Consider the following 20,363-nt stretch of genomic DNA (forward strand, 5'->3'; position numbering starts at 1 on the left):
AAGTTTGGTTTCATTCCATTTAGTGGTTCTCTAAAAGAAGGCATTTGTATGCATTTCCAATAGGGTCCTATGTTAAACTAAGTCCCTCGCTGGCAGCCATCTTGGATGATGGATTGGTTACAAAGTAACAACACTTGGTCAGCACCTCATAAGGAACATTCATGCTATGTTTGGTTTCATTCCATTCAGTGGTTCTCTAGAAGAAGTTCAAAATGTAAAAAGTTAACAACCCCGATGGACGACGACGACGACAACGACGACGGACGGACGACAAGTGATGAGAAAAGCTCACTTGGCTCTTCTGGCCAGGTGAGCTAAAAAGAATGAGGTTGAAACTTATTTATCCAGTGGTTCCTGATTTATGAATTATTCAATATTATGACTATTTTGTAAACTTTTGCTTTGATTATGCGGCTTGATACTTTTCCATCTCAAACTAATAATTAAAAGGGATCAAAAGATCATCCTAGTATGGTCTTTCAACTCCAGGAAGATTCTAGGCTACACCACATCTCAGGGTAGTTGCTCTTAACTGAGATTGTACTTTTTAAACTTAGAAACCTCTGATTAAAAAAAACATAGATAATCTTTTACAAAGTAAACCCAAGAATATATACCAAAAAAGTGAGATATGAAATTATGTACAATCTCATATCACAAGCTGTACATAGCAGCCCAGGGCTTAAATTATGTTTTCCAAATACATGTATACATAAAAAAAAATACCAGTAATTACCAAAAAATACTGGGCTAAAAATCTACCACATCAACAATGATTAGAAACAACTCTAAGTAAAATATAAATGTACACACAAGCTTAAGCTGAAATGTGTGAATGTTTTGTGTATCTAGAGGCTCTAAAGAACTTGTGTCACTCAAATAAGGTCTTTAGTTTATGTATCTTCAATAATGGACACTTTCCAACATAGTAGACTAGAATGTAAGGATGAGATCCGTTTGCGCCAAAAATGTGTCCTTTTGCACCAAAACTTTTGTTCTCAAATGCTACATTTGCGCCACATGTTTTAAAATTACAAGGTATCATTTGCGCCAAAAATAAAACAAACGATTGCGCCAATTAGAAGAGAAATTACTTCCCTTCTCCTTTATTCGTACTTGGAACAAGCAGTTTACATGGCAAATGTTTCCTTTTCTAAAACGTATCTTCTTACTGCTGCTGCTTATGTACTTCTCAATTTAATGTATGTAGTAGCTTGTAACTTACCTTTTTTGTCCAAAAACACAAACATTGAAGGTTGAAATGCATAAAACAGTTCATAATAATTCCTAATAATAATGAAGCCCATACGCATGGTGGGAACAAAGCACTGTGTCATCAACATATGTGGCTAAAACATAATCAGCTTCTATTTTCTTCTCTATTGGTATATGTTTATTAATTATTCTGTCTAATGCATTTTAAGTCATTTCTCTCCAGATGCTCATCTTCATGGTGATATATCTCCGAACATATGATACTTTTTAAGCCAAAAATAATTTATAATAGATATGTGTACAGGTAAATTGGCGCAAATGAGTTCCAAATATTGGCACAGTTGATACATTTGGAAAACAAAATTTGGCGCAAATGATACCCCTGAAAAACAGTCATTGGCGCAAAAGGACTGCTGTCGAATGTAATACATATATGTACATGACAAAAATCTCTTGTTGTCGATATTTTTTCCTGTTTACAGATCCTTCATCTTTTTTAGTTTTTGCCCAAAACACGCTATTAAAGACATGTCTTGTACAGAGATAACTAGCAATTTCTTCAAAATAAGACTTATTTGTAGATCTTGCTTTATATCATTATTGCTTATTAAAAATGTCTACCTATCTTTTATAATTTTCAAGATAATAGACAAAAATGCAAAAAAAAATATCGTAAATATCGTCATTGAAGAGAAATTATTCCAATAAGCAGTCCAATCACAACTACTGCTATGTTTAATTAATTGTAGATCTTGTATTTCTGATAATTTTTGCATTTTAAAGTTTAAATATATTATATATTTTAATTTTTAAGATATTCAGCATTAAAGGGTAATAACTCCAATAAGGAGTCGTTTGATGAAAAACCCAGCCATGCAGACAGTAGATAGATCTCAGCATTCTTACCATTTATGCCAGTCATATTTTCACCCATAAAGAAACTCTCATAAATCAGGTCTGTCTGTTTTTATTCTACTGTTCTGTTAAAACTCTTCCTTAAGAGGGTCATGCATTTAGGAGAATTATTTATGCAAAAGTTATTGTAGTCAAGGTACCTGAGTTCTCATATTTACTAAGAAAACATTGCTGAAATATTTCCTTTCTGAAGGCAATCAAATTCAAAAATACATATACCAAACAAACATAGCTTTTTTCCTAGAATCTAGGAAACTCTGATTAAATTGTTTCGCTTCTTATTTCCAGGAGTTAAAAACTATTTCCTTTTTCATAATTAACATAAATAAATAAATATATTCTAAGAAATGTTACCTGCAGATTTGTGCTTGCGAAGTTTTAATTTCCTCCACATTTTTTTCATGACAGAATAAAATATACGTCCATTTTCACAAAATGTCTACTCCAACACAACATTTTTCAAAAAAAAGACATACAACCACAAGCCAAGAAAAAATAATTAGTCAACAAGGAATGATGTAAAAATATTACAAAACACACTGTAATCTGTTGACATAATGAGTTGTAATTATTGTCAAATAAATATGTCATTAGAATGATACACAAACATCTCTAATATCCTTAGGACGAATATAAAATACGCGAAAGTTTCAAAAAAAAAATAACACTAAGTTCTGTCATTTGAAAGAATAAAAAAGCACTCTTCTTTTGAATTTTCTACGCATTATTAATTAAAACATCAAATATAATAAGTTTTAGTTTAAAAATAGTTCCAGTCAAAACAATGAGGTTTGAGGTTAATATATATATTTCCACCGGACATAAAAGGCAACCAGGAAGTATGCCCAAGGGTATATATATAAATATATTGAAAATATATTGAATATATAAACCATAGCCACTTCTCTTCACACCATTGTCATTGCAATTATTATGTAAACATATAAAGTATGTTGAAGTATCATTCTGGCTAGGAAAAAAATAATAATATTCTCCTATAATGATTGTTCTAAATCAATAACAATTTGATTAAAATTCATCGATTAAAAAAAAAAATCAATTAAGCACTATCTTCTAGATTTCAAAATACTTTTACTATCAAGAGAACCAGAGAGACAAATGCAATCAAAGGGATTTTTTCAAACTTATAAAGGTATTATAATTTTAAAATGTAAATTGTTTTTTTTTTTATGAAATACATATATATTTTATGCAACTTTTGAACATTCATACTTTTCTGAACATCAATGGTATAATTTTTACCTAAAATCACAAAAAAAACTTTTTTGGCTTTATTATTACCCCCCCCCCCCCCTTTTTAATTATTGTTTAATCATAAGTTATCCTTAAAACAATAGGAAGACATCACACCATCAATGAAAAATTTGTTAATGGGAAAGCTGTATAATTTTGGCTTCATTGGACACAGGTCACATCACATGCATGAATAATGAATACATCTTTAAATTTATTATTATTTGACTGTAGAGAATTTTGTTGCAATATGAATTTTTACACAGTGATAGGAAAATACATAATTCAAATGAAACAAAAGGGAATTCAAAGAAAGCTATTTTATTGATTTTTGCCGTCATCCCTTTTGGGTTAACATGAAATTCATTTGTTAAAATGCTCCTTTTGTGTAAATTTACTGTTTATAAAATGTTGTATTTTTCTAAACTCAAAGGCTTTTCTACCCGAAGGCATAGATAGCTGTACTCATATTTGGGAAGGGGAAGTAAGAAAACTCCTTCCAAACAAGGTCAATAAATCTCAGTATTTAAATCTAGTTCTAATTGCCATCAAACTTACCTGTGAGGAATAACTCTGTAAAATCGGTGAAGTCTACCAGGGTAGATGATATAGAATCCTTGACCTTGACTAAAGGTTCGCCTTTTCGTGTTCGAAGTCTTATGTAAGGTTTCAAGACATCCTGAGATATAACAATATTGACCTTCCATCTTGGATTTTCTTCGTCAGGCTTTATGTCTATAATGTGGTCCTCATCTGAAAAAAAAATCATCATGCAGAATTCATTACTTAACAATTAAAAGCTGAGTTTTAAGATTTTTACCTTTTCCTATGAATTCAATGGATTTCTGAAGAGTTTTCTCAGGCGTGGATCCAGCCATTTTAAAAAGGGGGGGTTCCCAACCCAGAGTTAAGGGGGGGTTCCAACTATATGCTCCCATTCAAATGCATTGATCGGCCAAAAAAAAGGGGGGGTTGCAACCCCCCGAACCCCCCTCTGGATCCGCCACTGTTTCTATATTTTGCTTGTTATAGTTTATTGTAAAAGGTGGCAATATGACCTTCAAAAGATCTGTGATGGGTAACTGTCATACTGATTAAAAATAAATGAATGTTGGTCTAATCTTAAATTATACATATGCATGTAGATTTTCCTGAAATCCCAATAAATAATCTCAAAAATTTTGTCTTTTCTTTGAAAATTGCATTAATAAAATGCATAAAGTAACCCTGTTTTGATATTGATTTAATTTTTCAAAAGGTAAAGAGAGTTTTTGCTCACTACAAACTGGTTTAACCCCATACACACTTTCTGTCTACACTAAGGTAGATATTTTTATGTCAGATTCTGTAGGAAGAGTCCTGGAAGACAAGATGTCATTTTAAGCTGAGTTGTTTTTATTTAAATATTTTAAATAGAAGCACAGCTACTACAAGCAATCTTCTAGGGAGAGAGTTTTGTTGAAGATGCAATTTGCTAGTTAAGATCTACTCCATAGCAATCAGTCAAATTAACCATTTAACTAGCAGCTGCATGGCTCCTTCAGTGTAGGAGATAAATCTTGTATCACTTAGAGAAATGAAGGTAACATATTGAGAAAGTAAGAAAAGGAAAATATGAGTGAAACTAGTGTCATAAGGAAAAGTTGGAAACAAGTAGTATAAGTGAAAATGACCTTACTGTTCCTAGACAGTATGAAATACATCTTAAATACAGAACCTTGAGTGATCAAGCTTATATACTCATGCAGACCTCAGGACTATACACAAATAGTAAGAGACAACTATATAGTATAGTGACTTGGTGGCATATATAATTTGTTCACTTATAAGTATGACTTTATCATTATGATTTCAGACAATAGAGTTTATGTCTTTAATACATTGTACAACATTCTATTTTATGTTTTTTTAATATTGACCTAAGAACGAGTGACTAAAAAAACATACGAATTTTCCTTTCATTGGATATGACATGTCCCATTCATGTTACATTCCCCAACACTTGATTAGGCATCCAGAAAACAACTTTCCTGTTCAAATTTTGAAATTTAAGTTGACCTTAGATGTAGTAACCTCAAATCAATAGAGGTTTTCCACTCATAACAAGAGACCACAAAAAAAAGTAAGTTTACAATAAAAAAAATTTAACCATTTGATTTAGCAGCCAAAAAACACCTTTATGCATAAGTTTTAGTTTATTTTGTGGTATTTTTGCCCTTGACTTAAGATGAAGTCACCCCAAAATCAAAAGGGATCTTCCTAGCATATATTGTGACCATACATCAAAGTAATGTTGAAATCATACAAAGTATTTGAGTTAGAATCAGGAAACCACTTTCCTGCAAATTTATTTGTCCATCTTAGACTTAAGTTACTTTGACCTTGACCACAAAATAAATAGGGATCTTCCTGTCATATTATGTGGCCATACATCAAATCATACAAAAAGTATTTGAGTCAGCATCAGGAAACCACTTTCCTGCAAAATTATTTGTCTATTTTAGTTACTTTGACTTTGACCTCAAAATGAATAGGAATCTATCTGTCATATTATGTGGCCATACATCAAAGAAATGTTTAAAAATTTTAAAATATGAGTTAGCATCAGATTAGCAAACAACTTGCCTGTTTCGTTACTTTGACCTTGACCTCAAAATCAATAGGGTCTTCCTCTGTATGTGACAATATATCAAGGTAAGGTTGCAAATTGCCATTGAATATTAAATAATTTAGTAAACATCTTCAATCTTGAAACAAAATGACTGACAACACTAAAAGGCCAAAAAATATACCCCTGCAACTTAGTAGCTAAATGGAAAATAAATGCAACATACAAAAGGTATATAAAGTAAAAAAAACTGTAATAAATAATTATTGAGTACTTACATTGTTTGACTAGTCCTATGTCAAGATCATCTAAATCAGATAAAGACAAATCCTGGCCCATTATCCAATTCAGTTACATTTTACTTTGATGTTAAAACATGCTTAAAGTCAAAGAATCAAATTTAACCATCTTATTTTAGATGCATTACATAATAACTGTTAAATGCTTAAATTTCAATCCACTTGAATCAATCAAATATATAACCATAAAAAGTTTATCACAAGTTTTATGAATTCACTTTTTTCAACATTCTAATGTTTAAGTTCTTTGACATCATCTGATCTTTATTTTAGATTATTATTTTTTATTTTAAGCCTTCCTGTTTCCAATAGATTTTACATAAAATGGTTGTTTCGGAAATTAAGGAAGTTAAAAATAAATATGATGAGAAAAGATGATTGTAACACAGAAATCAGTTTCATACACCCACAATCATTTCTTAGTAAATAATCCTCGTAATTAATTAAGGGAATTAATGGACAAAATCCTTGTCAGGTGAAATCATCTATTCTTCAAACTGTTTGAGTCTCAAAGCCTCATAATTGAAAATATTCCACTCTTTCACATTTCAAAAGTTTTGAGTCTGAAAGCCTTATACTTGAAAATATTCCACTCTTTCACAATTAAAAAGTTTTGAGTCTGAAAAGCTTCATACTTGAAATTATTCCACTCTTTTACAATTATCTGTAAAATTTTCTTAAATACATTTTGTTTCTCTATATTAACAGAATTTAGTTTTCTTCCATATTTCTTTAATTAGAAAAACACATTATTTTCTTCAATATATTTTTGTTAGAGGATAGTGATAATTAGTCTGCAAAACATCGAAACGATTTTTTTCACCGTGCAGCAATTATGTTTTAATCATATCATAAACTGATCAGGTTATTACAGTATAATGTGTGTAATTATCCAATCAGAAAGAGAAAGATATCGGCTACAGACCCATCAGATAAATATACTGGTTACTGTTACAACAGAAGCTCAATGCGAGATACCTGCCAATAATATGCAAAACTAGCATTTTTCTTCTATTGGATTAATTGATTTTATTGACACCTTGTTTGAAATTAGTGTTAGCTAATATTAAAAGTAAACACCTCAAAAACCAGTCAATATGTAACTACAATAAAAACTAAGAGGGGGATCCTGAATTATTGGCTGTTAGTCAGAACTGTTTATTTAGCAATTAGATTACTTTTAAAAATATTCAAAATGATATGGAAAGAGAGACAAAATACTATGGTATGTTAAGAATGCAAAACCTATATCCCCCTTTTAATGTTAAAACAGATAGTTCCAAGTTGGTTTCAATTACCTACTATTTTGATTATTCTCAGAGTTGTTTCCATTTACTCAACATTTACTTTACTTTACACCCAATTTAGTTTTTTTTTATTTTTATTTCTGATCATAAATATACTTTAATCGTACCTGTACAATAATTACCTATAAAGGGAAATAACTCAATAATTTTCTGTTTATTCTGTTTTAATTTCTTTGAATAAAATTACAACATAACTAATAAACTTGTTTAAGTCTTACTCAAACTATTTTGAATCCTTGGTACCAAATTACATGACCGCCTGCTGATGTTGTTTATAGAAGGATGTGGTTAACATTGTTTACAATATAGTACTTCTGAGCAGATACTTCAAGCTATCATTGTTGATATGCACATCCAGATGGCTTCTACTTAATAAACAACTCTGATTAATTTATAATCCTTACAACTGACAAATGTTTTACTGGTTTGATTGATTTTTCTAAAAAGCCTTCTGATTTGTCTCTTAATCTACAGCATTATATAATTATCTGTTTTGTAATCAATATACCATTTTATTTGAAACTGAATTAAAACTTCACAGATATCTGTAGTAATTTCTACTTTCATCTCAAATCTTTACCACACAAGCTTATTCAATTTTTTTTGGGGAAATACATGAAAGTAAATATTTATATTTAGCTTAGGAAAAAGGTACACTACCCAATAGGATAATTCAAAATGTTTAGGGGAATACATAAGGATAGGAATATTATGGGTTTACAGAATAGAGAGTTATGGGCTAATAGTATGCCATTTGTCTTATTTGTGCATAATACACACTTCCCTTTTTCAAGAATAAGTCCCATAACTCCTCTATCATTGGCTCAATGTCATATCAGGAATTTGTAAAATAAAGGGGGAAAACTAGAGTACTGTTGAGTGTTTGTTCCAAAACTAAAACTGGAAAATTTCCCTTTTTTCATAGATAAAACCCCTTAAATAATTTAATAATTTTAATGTACACAATGAAAACTGTACAAAAAGTAAACATCTAATTAAGGCCCAGACAAAATCTATAGCCTGCCATTTTCAGATTGTGCAAGTGTTGTTTTGTAACTGTTTGTTCAGTTGTGCAATGATTATGTAAAGTGCTCAACATAGAAGACCAGATGACTTTAAAACAGTTAATGTTATTACAACCACCAAGAACCTGTGAAATAAAACAGCAAATCATGTATACACATGTTAAATCTAAGCCCAAATTGATAAGTAGTTATTGTCTAAGCTTAGTGTGTTGAAAGTATATCTGGCCACCCAAATACCACTTTCAGTTTAATTCTTTGATAGGCATGATTAGGTGTAAGTCACCTTTAGAATAATTCAATTATGAATCATACTGTTTCAAGTAAAAATGTATATGATAAAAGTTATTTCCCTTGATGGAAAGTAATCTAATGCAGAATGGTTAAGACTGTACAAATTGCAGTCTTTTTTAATCGTTCAAAGAACTTATTTTATGTGCCATGAAACAATTGGGTTAATTTTAGTTTAAATGCCAGGAATGGTGAAAAACATATTAACAATGTGATATGAATAACTCTTTTATTCACCAATGGTCAACTTACAGCCTTTTGCTTAAATACAAGTTATCTCCCATCAAAACAATGTCACTGAGATTTGTAAAAACAATAACCAGGCGCGTAGCTCCCTATAAGCCAACACGCAGTTGCGTGCACATCGATTTGGCATGCAAAAAAAAAATGGTAAAATAAAAATTTATGAATTAAATGTTTAAAGGACACGCATATGTTGTCACTTTTTAAATTGATGAAATGTCTTTAACGGCATTTGGTTTCAAAATAAAAGTTTGATTTGAGATGACAAAACCTTGCATCCATTACAAGATTCGAATGTGTTATTGCACTTGTAATTTCGGAGCACATTTAACAGAGTACGGTGTATCTAAAAGGTATCGAGTCCAAGTTTGGAAGTAATCTAGTATAGTTTAAGAAAGTTATTAAAATTTCAAAAACTTTAACCACAGAGTGAATATTTGTGGACGCCGCCGCCGCCGCCGACCACGACAATGACACTGACGACGGAATGTAGGATCGCTTAGTCTTTGTTTTTTCGACAAAAGTCGAAGGCTCGACAAAAACAATGAGATGTGGTGTGATTGCTAATCGGAAAACAATACACCAGAGTTTAAATGAGGTAGATGTAAGCAATTATATAGCCCTTTATCATTATAGCTTTCTGTTCGGTGTGAGTCAAGGCTCCATGTTTAAGACTGTATGTTGACCTATTATGTTTTTTTTTTTATAAACTGTGACTTGGACATGTTGGATCGAAAGTTGTCTCATTGGCACTCATATCACACTTTCCTATGTCTATAGGCAACCGTATGCCTTTAACAATGAAAAAGACAGCAATTAAAGGCCATGACATTAAACATGTAAAACAATTAGAACTAAAAACTGACTTAAAACAAAAGAATTCCGAAAAACAAATATGCCAGACATAAACCAACGATAACAACTCGACTGCAGGCACATACAATATTTGGCTGGGTTTAACTTGTTTGTGAGAGCTTAACCCTCCCCAAACCTGGAACAGTGGTAAAACAGCACAACATAAAAACAAAATGCCAATTTATCTCAGTTGGCATTACTTCATTGTTTTGTCCATTGTTGAAGACTGAGTGTTGCCCTATTGTTACGGACGAGTCCCCAATTTCTGTTACGGCCAGAAAGCACCTTTAAATTGTACCCAACAAAAGACACAAATCAATAATAAAATTTAACAATATTTATTATACAAAAGTTTACAAGAAGTATTACACAAATATTACTGACAACTTAACTGTTAAAATATGAGTCTAATCTTTGATCTTTTATATCTGTATCCGGAAATCTTCTCGGAATCCAATCTGAATATTTTGTTCCTTACTAAGATCACAATCTAGTATGATGTTGTTTGTAGAATAAAAGTGTCAATCCAAATGCTGTGAATACTATAATGTCTATCGATGTCTTAGTCTAAGTCTGAAAGTTTAACTTTAGTGTCTGTATAATAATGTATATATATAGTTGTCACGAAAATCTCTAGACACTCTACGAAAGGAATGTCCTAGAAATCTACAACGAAAGTTTTGTTTTCTTTGTCTTTGGGTTCTTATTTACGTATACTCTGTTACTCACATGTCATTTATCAATATGCAAGTACATGGACATGTATTAGTATAATTGCAGCAATTTATTATTTTATTATTAATTGATATTGCCATTATTGGACATTGATTAGAGAAGATTGCACTCAATTGGACATCGTTTTGGAAATACATGGACGTCAAATAGAGGATCAAACAATTGGACGCTGATTTGAGAATGTGACTTCAGATTCGGACGTCGATTTGAGGAACAGACGTCGATTAGAGACCAGACGTCGATCTGAGTCTAACATATATATAGTGAAATTAATGCGAAAACTAAATGAAATATTTAGAAGGATTTTATAAATCAGAAGCCATAAATGGCACTGCAATTAATTTACCATCTTCTCTAGCCAAGGGTCACAATCTACTCCCGTTCTCTTCAATCTCAATCCGCCAAAGGTGAAGAGAACGGGAGTGGATCGTAACGCTTTGCTAGCAAAGATGTACATTGAGAGTTTACCCATCATTCAGGGGTTGTCCCCAATCTGTGTAAGACATTTTGATTTACTGATTTAGGATTTATCAAGGATTTGTATAGTAATCTTAGTGACTAACCCTTGGATTTAGTCACTAATTTTTAACAGTTTAGACTGAAAGTATTCGTGCCTATTCTGTTCAATAAATGCCTTTCAAAATGAACATATGGAGCATAACTCGTAGGATTATTACACTTTTCACAAAGAATATTATACACTTGACTGTTGCATTCAACTTAACTTACAGTTGTCAGTTCTTCTACTTTCTATTTTCCCACGTTTTCTACTTTCATTTTTGAATTTCCGGTTGACGGAACACCTCTGGACTGTTCCATGCTCTTTTTGTTTATATCACTCTTTTTAAAATGCACAGATTAACTCGTCTTACCCAAGTTATAGTGTAAGAATACTGTTTGTTTTTGTATAACTCATTTAAGAGGTAATACCATACCTGATTTCAATTAGTTGCTTTAAATAGTACATCATTATACTCGATATGACTATCAGAAAGAATTGTGACCTACTTTCACTTTAACAACCTGATTACCTTTGACCAACTACACAACTGATAACATTTACAGGTCTTCTTTTTTCTATTTTTCCTTTTATCGAGATGGTATTTCAGTATACCAATGTTGAAATGCAAAGCAGTTTCACAGTTTACACTTGGTGTCAATTAATTTGTGGAGCGCTTCTAAGCCGCCTTATTTCCTCATATTACAATGTAACGGTTACAGTTGTGTCTCATATATGCATGATCACAGTGGTATAAAATAAAAAAAACTAGACATGATATTTGCATAAGATAATGTAAAAATAAATCAAGATATTGTGCATGTTGTGTATATTATCAGTGAAAATGTCATGATGAGCACTATTTTATATTCAGAGGCAGATTTAGCGGGGGGCAGGGGGCTCAGGCCCCCCTTTTTGGGAAAAACATTGGTTTCTTATATAGGGAATCACTGAAGCATGACTGGAGCGGGCCCCCTCTTAGGCAGTCAGTGGGCCCCCACTTATGAAAACTTCTAGATCCGCCAGTGATATTAATGTATATTTATTTAGATCTGAGGCCAGAAGAACAATGTTTACAGCAGCAGTGTGTACAGAGATTTGCAAACCGTTGGAATTCCATCAGAAGAAAGACCATGGATTATCTCCTTTTGATGATGAGGTAATAAAGCTTGATGTTAAGGCCTAATAGAAAAGAAAAGAATAATTCGATTGATTATATCTTGTACCTTTTAAAATTATATGTTGATCATTATCATAAAAAATCTTGTACCTGTACATATATCAGTTTATATATATATTTAAGAATCAAGTCTATATTCAGCCTCAAATTGTTTCCTTTCCTCACAGACCTGAGAAAAGAACACAACGCCAAAATGCTTATGCAAGATATTATTTTCGTTTGGACAATAACTGTCTTTTTATACCATGTCCGAGAACAAATTTTATGAAAAAAACATTTCAATATTCGAGTACAGTTCTTTGGAACAGTATTCCTATAGTATTATAATTTTTGTTTCTAAACTAAAATGTAATTATCAAATGAAATTTATCTATTAATATTTTTAAAAATCCATTTGTCTCATATCTGACATTAACAAAATTTGTTTATGAACCGATTTGCCATTTGTTTTGCATAAAGTTGTATGTATGTAAATGTATATATATTATTGTTATACATGTATTTTGAATTATTCAGAGGGCATCAGGGGAGATTAGTATTGTACTAACAGATTTTACCCTCTTTAAATAAAGTATTTATTATAGATATGAGTATGATAAAGTCACAAGACACAGTTCTTAGAAAAAGACACATATTGTTGGTTTGACTTTGACTCTGGTATAATATAGATATCTATTGTATAGGTGTTGCTTTCTGTAAAATACTGTGGTATTAATTTTGCTGATATTCTCGTGTGTCAAGGAAAATATCAGTCCAGTATTCCAGTACCATTTACTCCAGGTGCGTAACAGTATGAAATCTATGTCTAACTTAAAAATTGATTGATGATATATATTTTGTTACTTAAATTACTTTTCTGGTCATCAGGAGGGAAACAATTTTTCTAATTAATTATTTACATATGTTTTTGCTACAACATGTGTTTACAAATGATTCCTGATGGATATCACTTATAAATATTTTTTTAAGTTATTTTGAAGCAGGTTGGTAATCCAATGATTGAACTATTTTCTTTTCAAACGTGTTATATCTCATATTTCAATTATATGATACATGAATAAGATTGTTAGTTTTAAATTCTATTGTAGAGCTATTACAAAGAACAATTTCAAGGATATTCATTCTTGTTATTCTAAAAGAAGAATTTAAGAAAAAATCATATTTAAAATCCTCTGGAAAAGAAAATTAAAACTCTTTTTTTTCATATTGAACATAAAAAAATGCACAAATTTGACTCCTTAATCATGTGTTAACAAGTTGTTAAATGTTAAAATTATTGGTATTACAGGAACTGAAGTAACTGGTATTATTCAAGAGGTTGGAAAAAATGTGAAAACACTTAAGAAGGGAGATAAAGTGGTTTCATTAATTATGACTGGTGGATTTTCTACGCATTGTATTGCACCGGAAATTGTTAGTATTATGGTTAATTTTAAGACTTTTGAGACATACTGTTAAACTACATTCTGTTTTACTTCATTTAACATTTTTTAAATCATTTTTTGAAACTCATTAAACATGTATGCTACGTATCACTGTGTGGAGCTATTTGTTTCAGTTGACATACACACCATCTTGATATAATTACTTATAGATTATGATTGGTTGCTTTATGATGCAGCTGAGACACAGCAACAGCTATTGGCTTAAATGAGACAAAGAATTACAGACTAGACATCAAATGCGGGAAAATTAACTATGTGTAATTGTGTATTTCAGTTTTGATCAACTGTCATTAATCCATGTTCATTTTATTATGCATATATTGCGCACTGAAATTCACTGAAATATCAATTATTAATACGTATTTCTTTGCTTTGTTAATCTGCCATATGCACGATTTGTTTTGCTAAACAATGTTCTTATACCATGTTTGCAAAAATGCATTATCTGTATTTTATAACTTCTCCCAATCTAGATACACCTCCAGAGTCGTGTCAATTTTAAAATGTCTTAAATTTCAACAAATAAAGTGAACAAATTGATATTCCAAGTCTATGACATCCATTTTATATCAATCAATATCTAAAAATTCCACATTTCCAACACTGAAACAACAAAAACATGCAAAAATATAACTTAAAGTATGATAGAAACATAAAATATAATTTTAAAATGAAGTAATTTTGATTCTTTTCTGTCTTGGTTGTTTGGATCAAAAGGCCTAAATTAGAATCAACGTAATTTTTCAAATTATTTATTGAAGACGGCAAAATAACATTTGTTTTTTAATTGTAGTTTACATGGAAACTACCATCTTCAGTAGATCTGAGGGCAGGGGCAGGCCTGGTTGTGAATTATGGTACAGCATACTTAGCTCTTACCAGGAAAGCAAATTTACAACAAGGGTAAATCACTTTTAGCACAATTGCATGGCCCTATGAGCCATGAGAGCTGTTTCCGTTATTTGGTTTCTGTCATTGCCAATGTCCATTTTAGAATAGAATTTCCCCTGAATCAACTAGACCGATTTCAAGCAAATTTGGACTGAAGAATATAAAGTTTGATTTTTTTTGTTCTTGCCAATCAACCAGTGTTGCTGCCATTACTAAAAATAAAACAAGTAATTATAAAAAAGAAGATGTGGTATGATTGCCAATGAGACAACTCTCCACAAGAGACCAAAATGACACAGAAATTAACAACTTCTACTAGGTCACCATACGGCCTTCAACAATGAGCAAAGCCCATACCACATAGTCAGTTATAAAAGGCCCAGAAAAGACAATGTAAAACGATTCAAACGAGAAAACTAACGGCCTTATTTATTTAAAAAAAATGAACAAAAAACAAATATGTAACACATAAACAAACGACAACCACAGAATTACAGGCTCCTGAATTGTATACTGTAAATTCAAAAATGAGTGTGTGCATGTATTATTGCGATTTATTACTCCATATATACTTTAGATATCAGCGTGCACGTTGTTGTTATTGCAATACTCAACAAATCACATTATTTGAATTTTTAAAAAAAACAATAAAATTTTCCTGAATTTACAGTAATACGCTTAAAAAATGAAAAAGACAGAAAACATCTGAAATGGCAATATTCACATGCAATGTTCAGTATCTCAAGATGTACCAATATTCCATTTGCCCCAAAATTAAACTACTCTTTAACGATTGTTTTGGTTCCTACAAAAGGATTTCAGTTTACATTTTTTGTGTCTTGGCTATTAAAACTACAAATCAGAGCTTCTTGACTTATAATCAATCTTCATGTGATCATTTTATACTGTGTAATATAGTTTCAGATTCATTCATTATCAAATCCTTGCTTATATAATAACCGAATACTTATATATTTTAACACAAATGCCATGTATGAAATTTTTGTCACATTTTTCTAGGGAACTGCAATTAAGAGCATATCTCTTGCACCTTGTAGATTTCGAAAAAGAGCAGGCTAATGCGGCTGCACTCGCACCCGCAAAGTGAAAAGGGATAAATATAAGTTGCAAAACTTGTTTCCCAATCCACTATAAATAAATATGTTTAAACTAAAAAGAGTGTCCCGAAAAAATTTGATCGATCTTCATGTGATAAGGCTATACTGTGTAATGCAGTTTCAAATCAATCGATTATCAACTTCCTGTTAACCAAATACTTATGTAATCTAATGATTGCCTTGTATGAAATTATTGTCACATTTCTCTAGGAAACAGCAATGAGTGTGGCTTCCTGGAATTTGTTATTATTCTTATGTGATAATGCTTTAACGGTTTCAAGATTCATCTTCCATCATCTTCCTGTTTACTGATTTCTTAAAGTGGGGGGTGTCATTTAAGTGAGCAGTCGGTCACAATTTTAATTGGTTTTTTTTTTGCAGAGAATCAGTTTTGGTTACAGCAGCAGCTGGTGGAACTGGTTTAGCTGCAGTAGAAATAGCCAGTAAAGTTTTCAAATCAAAGGTAGTCATAGTTACAGTAGTTTAGTGAAACCTGAATTCTATTAATCATAATAATGGAATTTTAAAAATGTATATTGAAACAAAAAGTGGAAGGGTATGTGCCAAAAAAAATCCAAGAATGGTAATATTTTCATTAATGAAAAACAAATAGAAGAAAAGATCAAGTAGATTCAAAGATAATGATTACTACTTCTTACTGGTCAGTCAAATTATGCACTATAATTGATCAAATACTAATTTATAAAGTAATCAATGAAAAGAGCTGTAAGTTGTACAAGTAAAGTAATGGGGGAGAATTTTGGCTCCATATAACAAACTTTGAATCTGATGTACATTAGTTGTCGTTTGTTTATGTAATTTATACGTGTTTCTCATTTCTCATTTTTTATATAGATTAGACCGTTGGTTTTCCCGTGGTTTTATACTAGTAATTTTGGGGCCCTTTAGCTTGTTGTTCGAAGTGAGTCAAGGCTCTGTGTTGAAGGCCGTACATTGACCTATAATGGTTTACTTTTATAAATTGTTATTTTGATGGAGAGTTGTCTCATTGGAACTCACACCACATCTTCCTATATCTATTTGGACTCTTTAAGACAATTTTTGAAGCTTTATAAATAATTATATTCCCAAACAGTGTCCACCTATGATTAAATTCACATTATCTCTTTGAAAACTATAAAAAAAATGATACTTTAAGATTTGCCCATTATAACCAGTCATGTTCTGGTAACTCAACAGATGAAGATGTAGATACTTATAGTTCATACATATTGCTATTCCTCTTTACATGTAGCATGTTATAGCCGCCTGTGGAGGCCCAGAGAAGGGAATTATTGCCAAATCTAAAGGTGCTACAGATGTTATAGACTATAAACAGGAGAAGTTACGGAACAGGATTAAAGATATTACAGGTGGAGATGGTGTTGATGTTGTTTTTGATCCTGTAGGTGGTGATATGTTCCTAGACTGTGTCAAAAGGTAAATTAAAGATGCTATAAGTAAAACAATTATTACAACCTATAGGAATAAACAAACAAAATGCATAAGAGACTATTTAAGATCCATAATCTATACCTTATTGATGCCAGGACAAATATTATTACCGTGTTACCGAAGGCAACCACAGATAAGGGTTCCTTACTTTATTTTGGACATGCATGCATATGCGGAAGAGTTAGTTTTTTAGCACTTAGTCATTCCCCTTTGACTCTAGAAAAGGAGTAAACAAAATGACACATACAAATACATTTAAAATCAGCTCAGAAAATCACATAACTCTATAATTAGAGTATAATATATTAAAAAAAACACAAACCTGAAAGCGCTAAACTAATTAAAAGTGTAAGGTTACAGAATGGAAACATATCTCATATCATTTGTAGTTAGGGAAGGAAGAATTTTTATTATATGTATTGGATTTGCCTCACAATATCTTATTTTATTTGTAGTCTGACTAGAAAAGAGATCATTCTAATAATTGGTATACTGTAAATTCAGAAATTATTGTGTGCACGTTGTTGTTATTACAATACTCAACAAATCACATTATTTGAATTTTTAAAATAAACAATAAAATTTTTCAGAATTTACAGTAATACGCTTAAAAAATGAAAAAGACAATTTTGTCATTTTAGACTTAAATGTGATTTTAATTTTTACAATTTTGAGAAATATCCTGTTTAATTCATATAAAATATTTCAAAATGCGAGTTTAAATTATTGCGTTTACAACTCTGTCACATTTTTCGCAATAACAAAAACTTCGCAATAATTTCTGAATTTACAGTACCTTATGTTATCTTCTTTTATTTGCAGTATGGCTAGAGAAGGGAGAATTCTTACTATAGGATATGCATCAGGAAAAATACCCAGTATTCCTGCCAACCTTCTTCTGTTGAAATCTGGATCAGCTATGGGTTTATTTTGGGGTGAATATAGAATTATGAACACACCAGTGTTCCTAAAATCAATAGAAGATGTTTTAGAACAGACAAGACTAGGAAATATAACACCACATATTGGAAAAGAATTTCCACTTAATAAGGTATTGCATTATTGAAATAGATAAAATCAGTCCATTATTGTATAAGACCACAGATCTGTATATTTGAATATTATTTTGTTTTGCTAGGTTGGCTTTGGAAGTTGATTAATTGTACAAGTGTACATTTTCTGATTAAGTGTGCTATTAAGAGCTACTTTTTGAACTTGTTGTAGACAACTCTTCAGCAAACAAATTTAAAATGGCTTCCTATTCTGCCAATTAACTTACCTTTTAGATTATTAATTATGAAGACAATCTGATATTGTGAATTCTGAAATTATTGTGATGTTTTAATTATTGCGAAAAATGTGACTGGTATAATCGCAATAATTTGAACTCGCATTTTGAATTTTTTTTAGATGAATTAAACAGGATTTTTCAAAATATCGCAAAAATTAAAATCCCATTTTAGTCTAAAATGACAAAATCGAAAAAAATAAATGCATGCAATGATTTCTTAATTTACAACATTTTACTAATATATAGTTCTATGTTTTTCTTATTAGAAACAATAATTCGCCTTTGTTTTATCACCAAACAAAAAGAGTACTTGATAAGTTCAGGTCAAACTTACCAACATAGGATCAAACATTATGATGTCTGTAAAAAGTCTTTTTCATAAAAATAAAAATAATGTGGTATGAGTGCCAATGAGACAACTCTCCATCCAAGTCACAATGTGTAAAATATAAACCATTATAGGTCAATGTCGTCTTTCAACATAGAGCCTTGGCTCACACCAAACAGCAAGCTATAAAGGGCCTCAAAATGACAAGTGTAAAAAAATTCAAACAGGAAAATCAAAGGTCTACTTATATGAGGAGAAAAAATAATAATTGAGAAACACTTATGAACCACATCAACAAACGACAACTACTAAACAACAGGCTCCTAAGGCCAGGTCACTTATTTGACCCTCACAAAGCTGAGCAGAGTGATACCGCCTTGGTAAGACTGATAAGGGTGTTACAATGAAACAGCCATACATAATATTCTCTTAACATGCATGCAGGCAACAAGGAAATTCATGGAATTTTCATTATTGTAAAATTCATTTTTCTTCAACAGAATATTTTTAATAATTATCTTCACAGATTAATGAAGCCTTCCAGTATGTGATGGGAAGAGGATCGACAGGAAAAGTTGTCATTAGTATGGACAGACAAGAATCTAATTTATAACACATGTTATCAGTAGTGAGGAAAGTTTGACCTGTTATGTCCTTGGTGGCAAATCTTTAAAGTATAACATTGTCTTGAACATGCTTGAAATATTTGCCACTGGATCTTTAGCAACCAACAATCAACCAATTTATCAAATTATAACACAGTAAACAGAATCTACGCTAAATCATGCATATCCTTACAAATGAATAAGTAAAGATAAAGTCCAATCATACCATTTATTGAAATCATCTTGTGACCTTCAGACTTTTTATTTTGTCTGGTCTTATGAATTTTCAGCTTTTTTATATAGAAATAGCATGAAAACTTTTTTAAACAAGTAATACTAGGATTATCATTAATCAGAAGTTTTTTATATGGGTAACAAAATATTACAATTTACTTTTATTAACCGGATTTTTGTGACAAAAATGTCGGTTATTGATTTGGTGATGTACGGCGGGCGGGCGGTCGGGCGGGCGGTCGGTCGGGTGGGCGGTCGGTCGGTCGGGCGGGCGGGCGGGAATCAAATGTTGTCCGTGCATTAACTCATGAACAGTTCAACCAAAGCTTTTAAAATTTTAATATGTTGTTACTGACAACTAAATGAAGGTCAAGTTCAATAATGGCGATTTTGACTTTTACCGTTCAGGAGTTATGGTTCTTGAAAGATTGAAAAATGGAGTTTCCAGTCGTGTCCCTGCATTTACGCATGAACTGTTCTTCCTAAGCTTTCCAAATTTTAATATGTTGTTACTGATGACAAAATGGAGATCAAGTCCAATAATGGCGATTTTGACTTTTACCGTTCAGGAGT

At 31.3% G+C, this 20,363-nt stretch overlaps 2 protein-coding genes across 7 annotated transcripts in view; one reads left to right on the forward strand and one right to left on the reverse strand.

Moving 5' to 3' along the window:
• Nucleotides 1-7,117, reverse strand: part of LOC139490582 (FYVE, RhoGEF and PH domain-containing protein 2-like) — a 65,861-nt gene extending 58,744 nt beyond the window's left edge. For 2 of the 4 annotated variants that reach the window (XM_071277460.1, XM_071277451.1), the window contains exons 1-2: nucleotides 6,271-7,117; nucleotides 3,943-4,137 (exon numbers count right to left, since the gene is read on the reverse strand). In XM_071277460.1, coding sequence (XP_071133561.1) covers nucleotides 3,943-4,137; nucleotides 6,271-6,331 — 256 coding nt within the window. In that variant the 5' untranslated portion in view covers nucleotides 6,332-7,117. Of the gene's footprint in view, nucleotides 1-2,484; nucleotides 2,974-3,942; nucleotides 4,138-6,270 lie in introns of those variants that run through there. The other 2 variants (XM_071277469.1, XM_071277486.1) reach the window with 2 other exon arrangements.
• A 4,404-nt stretch (nucleotides 7,118-11,521) lies between these two features.
• On the forward strand, nucleotides 11,522-19,801 carry LOC139490617 (quinone oxidoreductase-like protein 2). Of its 3 annotated transcripts, none has more exons than XM_071277514.1 (9): nucleotides 11,522-11,628; nucleotides 12,294-12,402; nucleotides 13,107-13,203; nucleotides 13,712-13,836; nucleotides 14,662-14,771; nucleotides 16,259-16,340; nucleotides 17,133-17,317; nucleotides 18,155-18,383; nucleotides 19,478-19,711. In XM_071277514.1, the coding sequence occupies exons 1-9, from the start codon at nucleotides 11,594-11,596 to the stop codon at nucleotides 19,562-19,564; spliced, it is 1,059 nt and encodes a 352-aa protein (XP_071133615.1). In that variant the 5' UTR covers nucleotides 11,522-11,593; the 3' UTR covers nucleotides 19,565-19,711. The 3 variants fall into 3 exon arrangements, with proteins under 3 accessions (XP_071133615.1, XP_071133630.1, XP_071133622.1); XM_071277529.1 differs by having other exon boundaries at nucleotides 11,558-11,667; XM_071277521.1 differs by lacking the exon at nucleotides 11,522-11,628 and adding an exon at nucleotides 11,719-11,809 and having other exon boundaries at nucleotides 19,478-19,801.
• The last annotated feature ends 562 nt before the right edge of the window (nucleotides 19,802-20,363 follow it).

This window comes from Mytilus edulis, chromosome 1, assembly GCF_963676685.1.
Source record: "Mytilus edulis chromosome 1, xbMytEdul2.2, whole genome shotgun sequence".
Classification (NCBI taxonomy): domain Eukaryota; kingdom Metazoa; phylum Mollusca; class Bivalvia; order Mytilida; family Mytilidae; genus Mytilus; species Mytilus edulis.

Excerpts from the sequence above, each read along its gene's own strand:
- LOC139490617 (XM_071277514.1), top strand. The coding sequence starts at position 11,594 with ATGCACAGATTAACTCGTCTTACCCAAGTTATAGT. Across the intron at positions 13,837-14,661 it reads ATTGTATTGCACCGGAAATT|TTTACATGGAAACTACCATC; the intron begins GTTAGTATTATG and ends TTTTAATTGTAG. Across the intron at positions 17,318-18,154 it reads TTCCTAGACTGTGTCAAAAG|TATGGCTAGAGAAGGGAGAA; the intron begins GTAAATTAAAGA and ends TTTTATTTGCAG.